This window comes from Salvelinus fontinalis, unplaced genomic scaffold (assembly GCF_029448725.1).
Source record: "Salvelinus fontinalis isolate EN_2023a unplaced genomic scaffold, ASM2944872v1 scaffold_0577, whole genome shotgun sequence".
Classification (NCBI taxonomy): domain Eukaryota; kingdom Metazoa; phylum Chordata; class Actinopteri; order Salmoniformes; family Salmonidae; genus Salvelinus; species Salvelinus fontinalis.
In genome coordinates this window covers 110,001-124,168 of record NW_026600786.1, presented here as the reverse complement: position 1 = coordinate 124,168, position 14,168 = coordinate 110,001, and the positions used below count along the sequence as shown (strand labels likewise).

Sequence of the window (14,168 nt, the reverse complement as noted above, 5' to 3'; positions counted from 1 at the left end):
TCTTTGAGGATTTTGGTATTTACTTTGTGATATTATGATATTCATTAGGTGTTACAACACTTTGAAAACCTTTTGATTTGCACAATACGCAGATAAGTGCCAAGAAAATACTGAATTTGTGCACTTTCTGATACAACCATGAAACTTGGTACACGTATTCTATTCATCATTAGGAACATTATAAAATAAAAAATAAGGATCAGGATTTTAGTTTACACGTCAAATCATGCCATGTGTGTCACAAAATATTAGGAAAATTAATACAACTTCAACTGTGTTATGTTATTTCATGTGTGAATGTGTTAAAAACAATTGACAGAGACAAACAAGACCAGGCAGACATCTTTGATTATTAGAGGGTATCTTTATCTTATTCTCAGTTATAAAATATCAGAGGGGAATAATCCTTCTCAACATGCCTTCTCACAGGAAATAACCAAATACATACTGTACATACATTATATTCATTTAAATTCATTAGATAAAGCTGCAATATGTAACTTTTTGGGTGACCTGACCAAATTTACATAGAAATCTGAGTTATAGATCTGTCATTCTCATTGAAAGCGAGTCTGAGAAGCTGTAGATCTGCTTTATATGCACTATTTCTATGCTTCCCATTCTTATGTTTCGTTTTTGCTTGTTTTACTTTCGGTTTTGGACACCAGCTTCAAACAGCTAAAAATACAATATTTTTTTGGTTATGGAATATGTATTTCACAGCAGTTTAGATGGTACAATGATTCTCTACACAATGACTGCTTGTTTTGTCACATAAACTGACATTAGGCAAACTATTAGAATTTTTGCAACCAGGAAATGGCAGAGCGATTTCCGCATATTGCACCTTAATTATGCAAGCCAAAACAATCAATGCATTACATTCAATCAATTCACGTCGTTTTATGATTTAAAAAGAGCCTGACATGTAGAAAACACACAATGGAAAAGCTATCAGTAGACTGCCATACTGTAAGCAGAGGGAAATACAATCTCAGATATGCTAAATTATTAATAATAATGTTCTGTGTATTGACTGGTCATCTACACCAAGGAGCATAAATAAGCTGTTTAATAATTTAGAGTACAGAGATATTTTGCTTCATTTACTGTACACATTTTTTCTCTTAACTGACTTGATATTTTACGCACTTTTGAAAGCTCTTGCACTCAGGCAGATGCGCGCTCACGTGGAAGCACACAAAGACTTATGCACGCATGCACACATACACAAACGCACACACACACACACACACACACACACACACACACGCACACACGCACACACACACACACACACACACACACACACACACACACACACACACACACACACACACACACACACACACACACACACACACACACACACACAAACATACCGACATACTCTGAGAGAGAAAATGAAAGAGTGGAGGAAAATAAAATATTATATTCTTATATGATCTATTTGTTCTTGCCCTTTTTTATATACAGGTTTACAGTATCTGTTTGAGAAAAGCTTGAAGCCTCCAGAGATAAGAGTTTCCTGTTATGATTATCCGGTTATGAGTTATTGATGTCACCAACAGTGGGTGTTCCCTAGTCATCACCATAGCAACTACCACTCCCTCCCACCTGCTTCAGAGTCCCCCACGTGGTAAATGGAGAGGACACCTGGGTCGTATTCATTGAATCTGTGTTCCAACCACAGCTCAGACAAGGACTGCACCCCCCTGGTGTTTTCAGTAGTAGTTTACTATTTCACAAATGAAATGACTGTAATCAGTCTAATTAATGTTGGTGGGAACCTTTGATGGGGGTTATAAATTAATGTCACACTAGCAATGTTGGGATGCTTTCAATAAAGAAAATCCATAATTGCTTAGATACAATCCCATTGCATTTTCTGGGATAGTTATGAAGTCCTGTTTGACATTTTATTACTGATTGTCACTCGACATTCAGTGACATAAACTGTCAGGATATCTTATATAATTTGTTATGTCATGTTTATGACAATATGACAATGTTATGACACTGTAACTGGTCAATAAAGTGGTACTGAAGTGTCTGTTGTGGTATTGATGCATATTGCTAATCATGACCAATGGACAACAACAAAAATTGCATTAACATGACCAATGGAAACCACCAAAAAACAACATTCATCTGACCAATAAACATTGATTGGACAGGGTTCAAGTCAAGGCAGAGAACATGCTGGGTCATTATTGACTGTTGACAGTGTCTCAGCTGAGGTTTACTATCTTCATTATATAGCTCTAACATACCTCCCTTCCATGCTCTGAAGGTTCCTTACTGGGAAGTAGTTATTCTTAACGAATGAGTGTGTGTGTGTGTGTAATTGGAAAGATAATTGCTAAAGCCTGTGATAAGAGTGATGTTGACAGGTTAACAGGTTAGTAAACAACCTGTTTTTGATGGTTGTTCAGATGGGGGTGTGAAGCTCTGGCAGTGGACGCCCTCTATGGGGGTTAGTGTACCCAGAAAGCTCTCAAAGTCTCACGTCAGAATTAGACGTTCATCCATGTTTCTCAAACGTCAAATTTTGAAGTGTTTGGTTATTTCTCTTTATTGTTCCAACGTTAAGTCTATGCATTAACTCCGTAGTCGTAAGGTTAGGTGTTAACTCCGAATGGTTAAGGTAAGGTTTAAGGTTTGGGATAGGCTTCTTTAAAAAAAAATCTAAAACAACGTTCTATCCCTTGATTCGAACATGCAACCTTTGGAACCGGAGGCAGATGCTTGAAGGTAACAGAGCTCACTGGTGCCTCTAGTGGCTGGTTTCCACATCATCTCCCAACATCCTCAGAGATGGAGGAACGTTGAGTACTGACTTGTATCACGGGTGACCGGCCTGAGTGTGCTGCCCTCCAGAGGCCAGTGGACAACTTTGAGAGGGTAATAGCATACAATGAGATATCAAATATGAGAGGTGGAGCTATATTTCTACCATTCATCAGATATAAAATGCATTTAATACACGATTTATGAAGTCATGTCATGCTGAATCCCTCAAAATAAATGTTTTGTGTATTTTGCCCTCTGGCTTAGTTTCACCCAAAGTGGATAGATGAATACGTGTTTTGCCTGAGGACTAAGGGCCACAAAGTGTGTGTGTGGATGTTCAGTGGACAGAAAATAACAGAGATGTGTTTTATACAACAACCTCTCACAGTCTTACTGCAGAATCCAACGTTTGTCTATAAACGTCAGATTTTTAAGGTTAAGTTTATGCATTAATTCCGAATGGTTAAGTTTAGGGTTAAGGTTGGGATAGGGTTAAAACAAAAGGAACTCCTCAGCCTGACTGACATGCCCAAAGTAAACTGTCTATGGGTCCTATGCAATTCCAGCTCCCAGATTGCAATTCCTATGGCTTTCATTAGATGTCAACAGTCTTTGTTCAAGGTTTCAGGCTTGTTTCTTCCCAAACGAGGAAGAATTTTGAGTTTTGGTACTGGGAGTCACAGTTGGAAATCAGTCTGTGGGCGCGATACGAAGAGGATCAGTTGCTAATTTTACTTTTCTATTGAACATACTTCTTTCCGTATGAAATGTTATAGTGTAATTACATTTTAGGGTAGCTGAGGATTAAACAGAAACGTAGTTTGACTTGTTTTAACAAAGTTTATTGGTAGGTTTTTGGATTCCTTTGTCTGCATGTTGAACGAGTGGATTACTAAAATCGATGGCGCCAACTAAACTGACTTTTTGGGATATAAAGAAGCATTTTATCTAACAAAACGACCATGCGCATTATAGCTGGGACCCTTTGGATTGCAAATCAGAGGAAGATATTCAAAAGTAAGTGGTTATTTAATCGCTATTTGTGATTTTATGAAGCCTGTGCTGTTTGAAAAATATGTTAATGTGGGGCGCCGTCCTCAAACAATCGCATGGCATGCTTTCGCTGTAAGGCCTATTGTAAATCGGATAATGCAGTTTGATTAACAATAATTTAAGCTTTTAACTGATAAAAGACACTTGTATGTACCTAGATGTTTAATATCCATAATTTTTACGATTATTTATTTGAATTGCGCACCCTCCAATTTCACCGGAAATTGTCGACAGGTGTCCCGCTGACGGTACGCCTAGCCCTAAGAAGTTTTTTAAGTTCAGGCATTAATTCCAAATGGTTAAGGTAAGGGTTAAGGTTTGGGATAGGCTTAAAACCTAGCAGTTGGATCGAACACGGCCATTCCCCATCCCCATCCATATTGCCCTAGCAAAACCCAAGCCTACATGATGGTAATAGCGCTCACCATTTCCCCTAGTGGACGGTTTTGAAGTCTTCTACCGACGTCCTGCTTACCTGGACGGACTTCGAATTTCGCAGTCAATCATGAGCAACCTGGCTGGTTTTATAGGTTGTTGTTTCTGGGCAGGACAGAACACAGTTGATGTATGAGTTGTCGTGGCTTCATAGATTAATTGTTTCTCAGTCATCTGGTTTCTCACCCTCGTGACAGGCAGACAGAGGAGGGTTGAAGAGAGAATAGGAAAATACTTTGAGGGTGAGAGTGAGAATAAACTGTTTTTTTACTGTTCTAATTACATTGTTAACCTGGTTATAATACCAATAAGGCACCCCAGGGGTATGTGGCATATGGCCAATATACCATGGCTAAGGGGCTACGGGCTGTGTCCAGGCACTCCGTTCTGTGTCGTGCATAAGAATAACCCTATATTGTCCATATACCACACCTCCTCTGGCGTAATTGATTAATTAACTCTTGTTTACTCTCTCTATCTCTCTCTTTCTCTCTGCCTGTCTCTCTCTCCCTCTCTTGCTCTCTCACATACACACAGACAGACACACACACACACACACACACACACACACACACACACACACACACACACACACACACACACACACACACACACACACACACACACACACACACACACACACACACACACACACACACACACACACACACACACACACTATCTAGTCAGTGATATAAAGTTAAGGGTCTGAGGAGCTGCACAAATACATTCATTCTAATGTGACTAAGACAATCATCAAAAACAACCAATACTTATTTGAAGACTCTTTAAATGGTAGAAATGTCCTCCTTTTAAAATGGTGGAATCCATGGTGACAAGATTACTGATCCTATGGAACCTCTACAACAAAGTATTGTCATTTTTTTGCTTTATTTTTGTGCATCTACAACAATCTCTTTCAATCCTAGTCCTGAAGACACACAAAGTGTGCAGGTTTTTGTGTTAACCCAGCATTAACACACCTAGCACATCTTGGTTCAACCTCTCAAATTGCTTGATGATCAGTTGATTCGCTGAATCAAGTGTGTTAGTACTGGGCTAGAACAAAAACCTGCACATGTGTGTCTTCAAGATCGGTATTAAAGAACACTGATCTAACAGTCAAGTCTACCATAATCCTTCACCGTGACAACAACAGGCAGCTCCTACTTATCCTTAACACCTGTGAGACTGCTCCTGATTGGATGGTTATCTTTCCCGATCCCTTCCATCTTTGATGAATTCACTCACTGAGAACATCTTAACATCCACAGATCCGTTTTTGAATAAAAAGTCTCTTGTACTGTCTAATGCACCTCTGAGACCCACTATATATTAACAGGACATGTCAGCAGGGTTTCAAAACACGTCAGGGGACATGGTAGTGACTGAGAATCACATCATCTAAGGCCACCACTAAGGACAAGGACGTCTAAGACTTGAGCATCAATGCCACGGATACCTCTTCAAAGGTGAGTGGTTTCTCTCGCTGACTAGAGAGGGCTCCCCTTGGATGATGGCCATCTGTTCAGATTCAGAGCCTCCCTCATCCCCTCATCCTCCCACCGTCCCTCCCCCATCACCACCTCCTCCCCATCCTTCGACAGCAGTATAACAGAGACAGTACCAAAAACGTCCCAATGTCAAAGCGAGGTTGATATGTCACAGAGGAATTCCTCAGTTGTCACTCTCCATTCCAATTTACAAATGGCTGGCTATTAAACCCAGTAATAAGCAGCCGCCATGATGCTCGTTTATCAGTCCCTGATCACAGTCAAAGCTCATCGTCAGACACTGCCGGAGCAGTAATACAGCCAAAAAGACAGGCAGTTATCCAGGCTGAATGATCAGTCTGTTAGATTGCTTTTCCGCATGAACGAGTGGAGAGATGGTTCTCAACACTCTGTTGCTGGGTTGTGAGTTCTGTTCTGCTGTTTGTGCTCAGCAACATTCCTACTTGATTTCTCAACTTTTCTTCTTCTTGTTCTCAAACATTCTTTCTCTCACTTCAGATAGATAGATTGTTGCGTATGCATACACCAACCACATACCTTTCTGTCTCCTCTTCTCAGACGCTCTTCTAACTCTTCTCTCCTCCACCTCTCCTCTCCACCACCTCTCCTCCACCTCTCATCACCTCTCCTCTAACTCTCCTCTCCTCCACCTTTCCAGCCCTCCACTCTAGATGTCTGTTGACATGAAAAGCTCAAAGAGTCCCAGAATCGGGTCATCATCAAGGTCGGTCGTCAGGGAAACCCTCCACACTTCCCCCCTCACGAGGAGATGCAGATGGGCTTGCCATTCTTATCGTACTGGTATACCAGCATCTTGATGCAGTGGGAGTTGGCAGGGGAGATCCAGGGGCTACTGGTGATAGAGAAGTTGTGTCCAGCGTAGAACGGCGGCGGCTGCTTACGGCATCGGAACAACGTCCGGAGAACCGTGGCCGCCATGGTCCGGAAACGCTTGCTGATGAAACAGTAGAGAAAGAAGTTGACCCCGGTGTTGAGGAGAGCCAGCATGTTCGCCACATCGGTTAGGAGGTGCAGAAGGCGGGCGGGACCCGGGGAAGCCGGCGGCGCCGTGTACAGGTGGTAAAGGATCACGACGGTGCGTGGTGCCCAGAGGACGGCAAACACGGAAGTGATGGCGAGCAGGATGGCGGTGGTCTTGCCCGTGGAGTAGCCGCGCAGGCGGAAGCAGCTGCGACGGCGCTGGAGCTTCCTGACGATCATTGCATTGAGCGAGAAGAAGACGGAGCAGGGGAGGAGATAGACAGTCGCGCAGTGCACCCAGACTAGCACATGCTGCGCAGCACTACTACTACTCCCCCTTCCTCCACTTCCTGTACCACCTCCAGGTAAACCATGCCACAGCTCAGGCCACCAGTAGTAAGGCGCCGCAGACACCAAACACCCCATATAGACGCCCATGATGACCCGCCGTGTGCGGGCCGGGTAGGAAACGCTATGATACTTCAACGGGTGACAGACTGCAATATAACGGTCAACGGTCAAGGGGACCGTGATCCAGATGGAGGTGTGGATGGAGGAGAACTCCAGGACCTGGACTGCCTTGTTGAGGGAGGGGGGAAGGGGCGCGCCCAAAATGAAGTCCTCCAATATGAAGTCGACGAAGACGATGAGCAGGAGGACCAGGATGTCAGCGGCGGCGAGCGCCAGAAGGTAGTTATAGGAGGACTTCTGACGCCGTAACACCAGCTGGGAGAGGATGATGACAGTGAGTATGTTGGCTGGATGAGGGGGAGGGGGAAGGTTATGAGGGTAACACAAGGGAATAGGTTTGGGAGATGAAGGGGGGGAAGGGATAGGATGGGGAGGCACAGATGGGTGGTTTATGGAGGGAATGAAAGGAGAGAAGAGGAGGAGAGTGGCCGAGAAATTGAATAGGTGAGAGTTGAGAAAGGAAGACGAGAGGGAGAGATAGAAAGGAGAGTGGAAACAAGTTGTTGCAACGAAAGAAAGGAACGGATGTGAGGGGGGAGAGTATGAGCCAAGGGTCAGATATATGGGGAGATGAATGGAGACAGAGATAGAAAGGAGAGGAAAGTGATGGGGAAATTACATGAGAGTAAAAGCATGGAAGTGAAGAAAAAATTATGATGAGAGGTTGAAATTGAAAGTGGAATGAAAAGGGGTTATGCCAAAGGAAAATGAAAGAGAGAGGAAGAGAGTTAGTTTTACTGGGGAGGTCATTGACAAAGGAACAACACTCATTCAGCCAATCAGAAACAGCACACACTCTACCTATATACAGCACACCCACACATGTACATGTACATGTACATGCACACACACACACACACACACACACACACACACACACACACACACACACACACACACACACACACACACACACACACACACACACACACACACACACACACACACACACACACACACACACACACACACATACACACACACGTCTACACACAGTTTAATTTGTCTTCCATTTATTGGCATAAAGAGGACCAAATAACAACCCTTTACATAACCCTAACAAGTGTTGTGTTCGAGACCACTTAAAGCAAGACTGATTCAAGACCAAGACCGGAGCAAATTGAATCTGAGTCAAGACCAAAGAACGGAGGAGGGCGAGACCGAGTCAAGACTGAGATCTGGAGGGGGACAAGGGTCCCGCGACAAGTCAAGACTGAGATCTGGAGGGGGACAAGGGTTCCGCGACGAGTCAAGACTGAGATCTGGAGGGGGACAAGGGTTCCGCGATGAGTCAAGACTGAGATCTGGAGGGGGACAAGGGTTCCGCGACGAGTCAAGACTGAGATCTGGAGGGGGACAAGGGTTCCGCGACGAGTCAAGACTGAGATCTGGAGGGGGACAAGGGTTCCGCGACGAGTCAAGACTGAGACCAGAAAAATGTCAAATTCAAGACTATGTTGTAATTTTGACAAATCATCACCACAATAAGAGTTCAAAATTAGTATTATAACGAAGGAACATTAGATAAACCCTTTCAAACTTCTTCAGCTAGTTGGCCGTCAAAATTGCACTGATAAACAATGGGGAGTTGTAGCCTCCTAGTCCTTCTGCAGATTGCCTGCCAATGCATGCTTGTCCCAACCAAGCACTCAAGCTAACTGGCTAAAATTGGCTAGCTTGCGAGCTAGCTCCTTCCAGACACAAATGAGAGAACACCTCACTCTGACCATTTTTCTCGCTGTAGCAGAGCTGGTTAGGCTGTTTACATGTTATCTAGAGTGTTATGTAGTCTAGTTCTTGAATATCTATGACTTTCCCCCCCTATATTTACTGACACTGGTCATATTCAGCAGGTGTTTCGGATTTTTCAAATTCATTAGTTGTTTTGCACTCGGACCTGAGTGCTCTGAAATCGGAGAATATAGGTAGTGTGAATTTGCGACACAAAAGATATGCTAACTGTTTAACAGTCGTTCAAGTTCTTGCTAGATAACCAAATGAAACCTGCATCTCTAGCTGGATAACCAAATTAAACCTGCATCTCTAGCTGTGTATAGCCACCCCAAAAAAATATATGAGGGGAAAAAGTCAGTCACACCCACTCTTCCAATGGCATGACATGACATTCTCCTAGCAGCTAGCTAGCTAGCTAGTTATCTAGCTAACATTAGGCTCTGTGTTTTTAGCTTGCTACATAAATATATAAGCTAGCCCATTAGCCACGTTATGACTGAATTGGGATCATTGCCCTTGCTAGGTTGATTGTATTGACATTCCCAGCCTTGGTTACATTCGTCTGTTTTTGTCCAGAATATTGAATCATTGAAAATGAAACAGTGCATCTTGAATGGAGCAAACACTGTACCAGGCCAGCTGTGATTTACAACCTGATAGCAGGGTTTGTTGGACTACCAAGAAATGTATTAGTGAATTATATTAATCATGCATTGAACTGCATCCATCTATTCTGCCAACAATGCCTTAGTGTACATAATGGAACGTTGAGTCAAATCGAACCTATTTTTAAAATGTCTTCTAAAGTTGGTTTTACAGCATAAACCAGGAATTGTATATTTTTGACTGATATTATGATTGTCTGTTTGTTTCATATCTGCAGAGTAGTTAAAACGCTGTCAGTGCCACGTTAAACTTTAGGTCACTGGTTACTTTGTGTGCTAAACGTGAAGTGTTTTTTGAATGGGAAGTAATAGTTGTACATGTCGATTGGGAAATGTTTAATGGTTGTGTTTTTGTATTGTTATGATTGGGACCTACTGGCTTATTATGTCCTAGTTTATGGACTGCTTATCCTTTAACATCATGTTGTGTGTGACTGCTGTCTTTCCATCAGCCCTATACAGTGGTGTAGTGGTGATTTAACATCATGTTGTGTGTGACTGCTGTCTTTCCTTCAGCCCCATGCAGTGGTGTAGTGGTGATTTAACATCATGCTGTGTGTGACTGCTGTCTTTCCATCAGCCCCATGCAGTGGTGTAGTGGTGATTTAACATCATGGTGTGTGTGACTGCTGTCTTTCCATCAGCCCCATGCAGTGGTGTAGTGGTGATTTAACATCATGTTGTGTGTGACTGCTGTCTTTCCATCAGCCCCATGCAGTGGTGTAGTGGTGATTTAACATCATGCTGTGTGTGACTGCTGTCTTTCCATCAGCCCTATGCAGTGGTGTAGTGGTGATTTAACATCATGTTGTGTGTGACTGCTGTCTTTCCATCGGCCCCATGCAGTGGTGTAGTGGTGATTTAACATCATGCTGTGTGTGACTGCTGTCTTTCCATCAGCCCCATGCAGAGGTGAAGTGTTGCTTGGAGAACTGGGTATACTCTAAATTTGCCAAAAAGTTCGGCCCTCCAGCGAAGGAAAGGCACCCTGTGTGAAAAATCCTATGTTTTAGTATTTTATTTACATTTAATGAGTTTTCCTGAAGATTTTTCAAATTGTCACTCTCAAAATCACACTTTTTTTAACAGAAAAATGAAGAAAAAAATGTGATAGTCTAAATACACAACAATGTTTAAACTCCATCAATCTGATTGGGTGAGCCTGTCAGGGCCTGGCTCCCTAGCGGGTGGGCCTCTGTCCACCCAGGCCGGTCCATGCCCTGATGCAAACAGCACATGATGAAAATTGTGCATCACAAATAGCCTGCCAACCAACAATTTTTCAATACCTGGTTTGCATACCCATTGTTGCCTTAGTTAGCATATACTGGTAGATATCATCTGTTGAAACGTCTGTCCTACCCTACCAGGTACCGATGTCATTCTTCTGTGAGCTGCTCCATGCCAAAACCAGTTGAGAGATGCACGCTCTTGCTGCCTGCAAATTGTATTCCACATAAACTAGGCTGTGTGTGCAGCACGCCTGTGAATATATTTCACGTCCTTTGTGATTGTGTAGGCTTCTTTGTGCAGGATTTCTCTATTGTACTACATAATTGATACGTTGTATCAGTAGGGATTAAGAAGTGAGTATATGCTTATACCTGCATTTACCCTCCAGTACACCACTGGCCCTTTGTGTTTTACAAAAAGTGCACTCTCCTACATGAGAGCTCTGGTATTACAGTTGCTGTCCTGTCAGAATCACAAACCTGCCACACACTGAAGGCCTATAGGTTCACCACTACGCAAACATGTCTATTATAGATATAAAGGCTGTTAAAGATATTCATGTTTCAAGGAAGGAGTGTATATATTTGGCCTGGTGAAGTGGTTTTATGCACTGACTGAATGGAAGCTGATAATTAGGAGTTTTTTACTCCGCTGGTCTCAGCTGGTCTCTGGAAGAAATGATGAGTACAAATGTATCCGGCACCAAGACAAGACCAAGACACTCAATATGTGGTAAAATATTGCCTGTGACCATTTTTCCCTCTCCTCTCCTCTCCTCCCCTCTCCTCTCCTCCCCTCTCCTCTCCTCTCCTCTCCTCTCCTCTCCTCTCCTCTCCTCTCCTCTCCTCTCCTCTCCTCTCCTCTCAACCTTCCTTCCCTCCCTCCCTCCCTCCCTCCCTCCCTCCCTCCTCCCTTCCCCCTTTCAACCTCATCCTTCGCTCCCTCCCTCCATCCATTTCTCCCCATATCCTTCACCTCCTCCACCCTCCACCTGCTGAGTTGCAAGGTGGCACTTGCGGGTCTGTTAGTTAGCCCGATTAAATAATAATATACGGCGCCACAACAAAACCAGGGAACAATGACAGTGCACCGTCACGGCCTTGCTGAGTCGTTGAGGCTCCCGCTGGCCCAGATAAACAGTCCAAGGACACCACCCTCTCTCTCCCTCTGTATTGTCCTCCCCCTCTTGATTCTTCCTCCTCTCCTCACACCTTCACTCTTTCTTTTATTTTCCTGTTACGCTCGTCGATGAAAGGGTACATCTTTCTTTTATTGATGGCACCGAAAAAACAACAAATACAAAACGAACCGCACAGTTCTGTAGGTGTCACGCCCTGGCCTTGGTTATCTTTGTTTTCTGTAATATTTTGGTTAGGTCAGGGTGTGACCTTTGTGTATAGTTGTCTCGTCTGGGGTGGTTGTATTGTATTAGGTGGGTAATTCTGTCACGATCCGCTTGAGGTGAAAGAGTGGACCAAGGCGCAGCGTGATATAAATACATCCTCATTAATACATCCTCATTAACCTTTATTAATGAGGAAGATGAACACGAAACGAAATACTTACAAACTAAACAAAACAACAAACGACCGTGAAGCTACAAACCGAAAGTGCACACACAAGCTACTAACGTTTAGACATAGACAATTACCCACCATACCAGGACCAATGAGCGGAGGGATACCGGCGAATGGAGGCAGCACGACGAAACGGTAAGAAGCCTGTAAATCAAGCCCAAAATGTCTTGGGGGGGGGGGGGCTAAAGGGTAGTGTGGCGAAGTCAGGTAGGAGACCTGCGCCAACTTCCTGATCTTACCGTGGAGAGCGAGAGTACGGGCAGGCACTGTGTTATGCGGTAGAGCGCACGGTGTCTCCTGTATGTGTGCATAGCCCGGTTCGGTACATTCCAGCTCCACGTATCGGCCGGGCTAGATTGAGCATTGAGCCAGGTGCCATGAAGCCGGCTCAACGCGTCTGGTCTCCAGTGCGTCTCCTCGGGCCGGCATACATGGCACCAGCCTTACGCATGGTGTCCCCGGTTCGCCAACACAGCCCAGTGCGGGTTATTCCACCTCCCCGCACTGGTCGGGCTACGGGGAGCATTCAACCAGGTAAGGTTAGGCAGGCTCAGTGCTCAAGGGAGCCAGTACGCCTGCACGGTCCGGTATATCCGGCACCACCTCCCCGCCCCAGCCCAGTACCACCAGTGCCTACACCACGCACCAGGCTTCCTGTGCGTCTCCAGAGCCCTGTTCCTCCTCCACGCACTAGCCCTGTGGTGCGTGTCTCCAGCCCGGTACCACCAGTTCCGGCACCACGCACCAAGCCTCCTGTGCGTCTCCAGAGCCCTGTTCCCCCTCCACGCACTAGCCCTTTGGTGCGTGTCTCCAGCCCGGTACCAGCAGTTCCGGTACCACGCACCAAGCCTCCTGTGCGTCTCCAGAGTCCTGTGCGTCCTGTTCCTCCTCCCCGCACTAGCCTTAAAGTGCGTGTCCTTAGCCCGGTACCTCGAGTTCCGGTACCACGCACCAGGCCTACTGTGCGCCTCAGCCGGCCAGAGTCTGCCATCTGCCCAGTGCCACCTGCACTGTCCGTCTGCCCAGAGCCGTCAGAGCTGCCCGTCTGCCCCGAGCCGTCAGAGCTGCCCGTCTGTCCCGAGCCGTCAGAGCTGCCCGTCTGTCCCGAGCCGTCAGAGCTGCCCGTTTGTCCCGAGCCGTCAGAGCTGCCCGTCTGTTCCGAGCCGCTAGAGCCGCCCGACAGTCAGGAGCAGCCAGAGCCGTCCGCCAGACAGGAGCAGCCAGAGCCGTCTGCCAGACAGGAGCAGCCAGAGCCGTCCGCCAGACAGGAGCAGCCAGAGCCGTCCGCTAGATAGGAGCAGCCAGAGCCGTCCGCCAGACAGGATCAGCCAGAGCCGTCCGCCAGCCATGACCAGCCAGAGTCGTCCATCAGCCATGACCAGCCAGAGCCGTCCGCCAGACATGACCAGCCAGAGCCGTCAGCCAGCCAGGATCTGCCAGAGCCGCCAGCCAGCCAGGATCTGCCAGAGCCGCCAATCAGCCAGGATCTGCCAGAGCCACCAGTCAGCCAGGATCTGCCAGAGCCGCCAGAGCCGCCAGTCAGCCAGAATCTGCCAGAGCCACCAAAGCGGGTATTAACTATGGTGGAGTGGGGGCCACGTCCCGCACCCGAGCCGCCGCCGTAGGAAGGCCCACCCGGACCCTCCCCTTCTTAATTTTTTTTATTTTACCGTTATTTTACCAGGTAAGTTGACTGAGAACACGTTCTCATT

At 45.6% G+C, this 14,168-nt stretch overlaps 1 protein-coding gene across 1 annotated transcript in view; it reads right to left on the bottom strand.

The window, feature by feature from the left end:
• Positions 1–344: 344 nt before the first annotated feature.
• The window catches only part of LOC129846525 (probable G-protein coupled receptor 139), a 36,139-nt gene continuing 22,315 nt past the window's right edge, over positions 345–14,168 (bottom strand). The window contains exon 2 of the mRNA XM_055914457.1: positions 345–7,534. Within this exon, the coding sequence (XP_055770432.1) occupies positions 6,555–7,534 (980 nt within the window). The 3' untranslated portion in view covers positions 345–6,554. The remainder of the gene's footprint in view (positions 7,535–14,168) is intronic.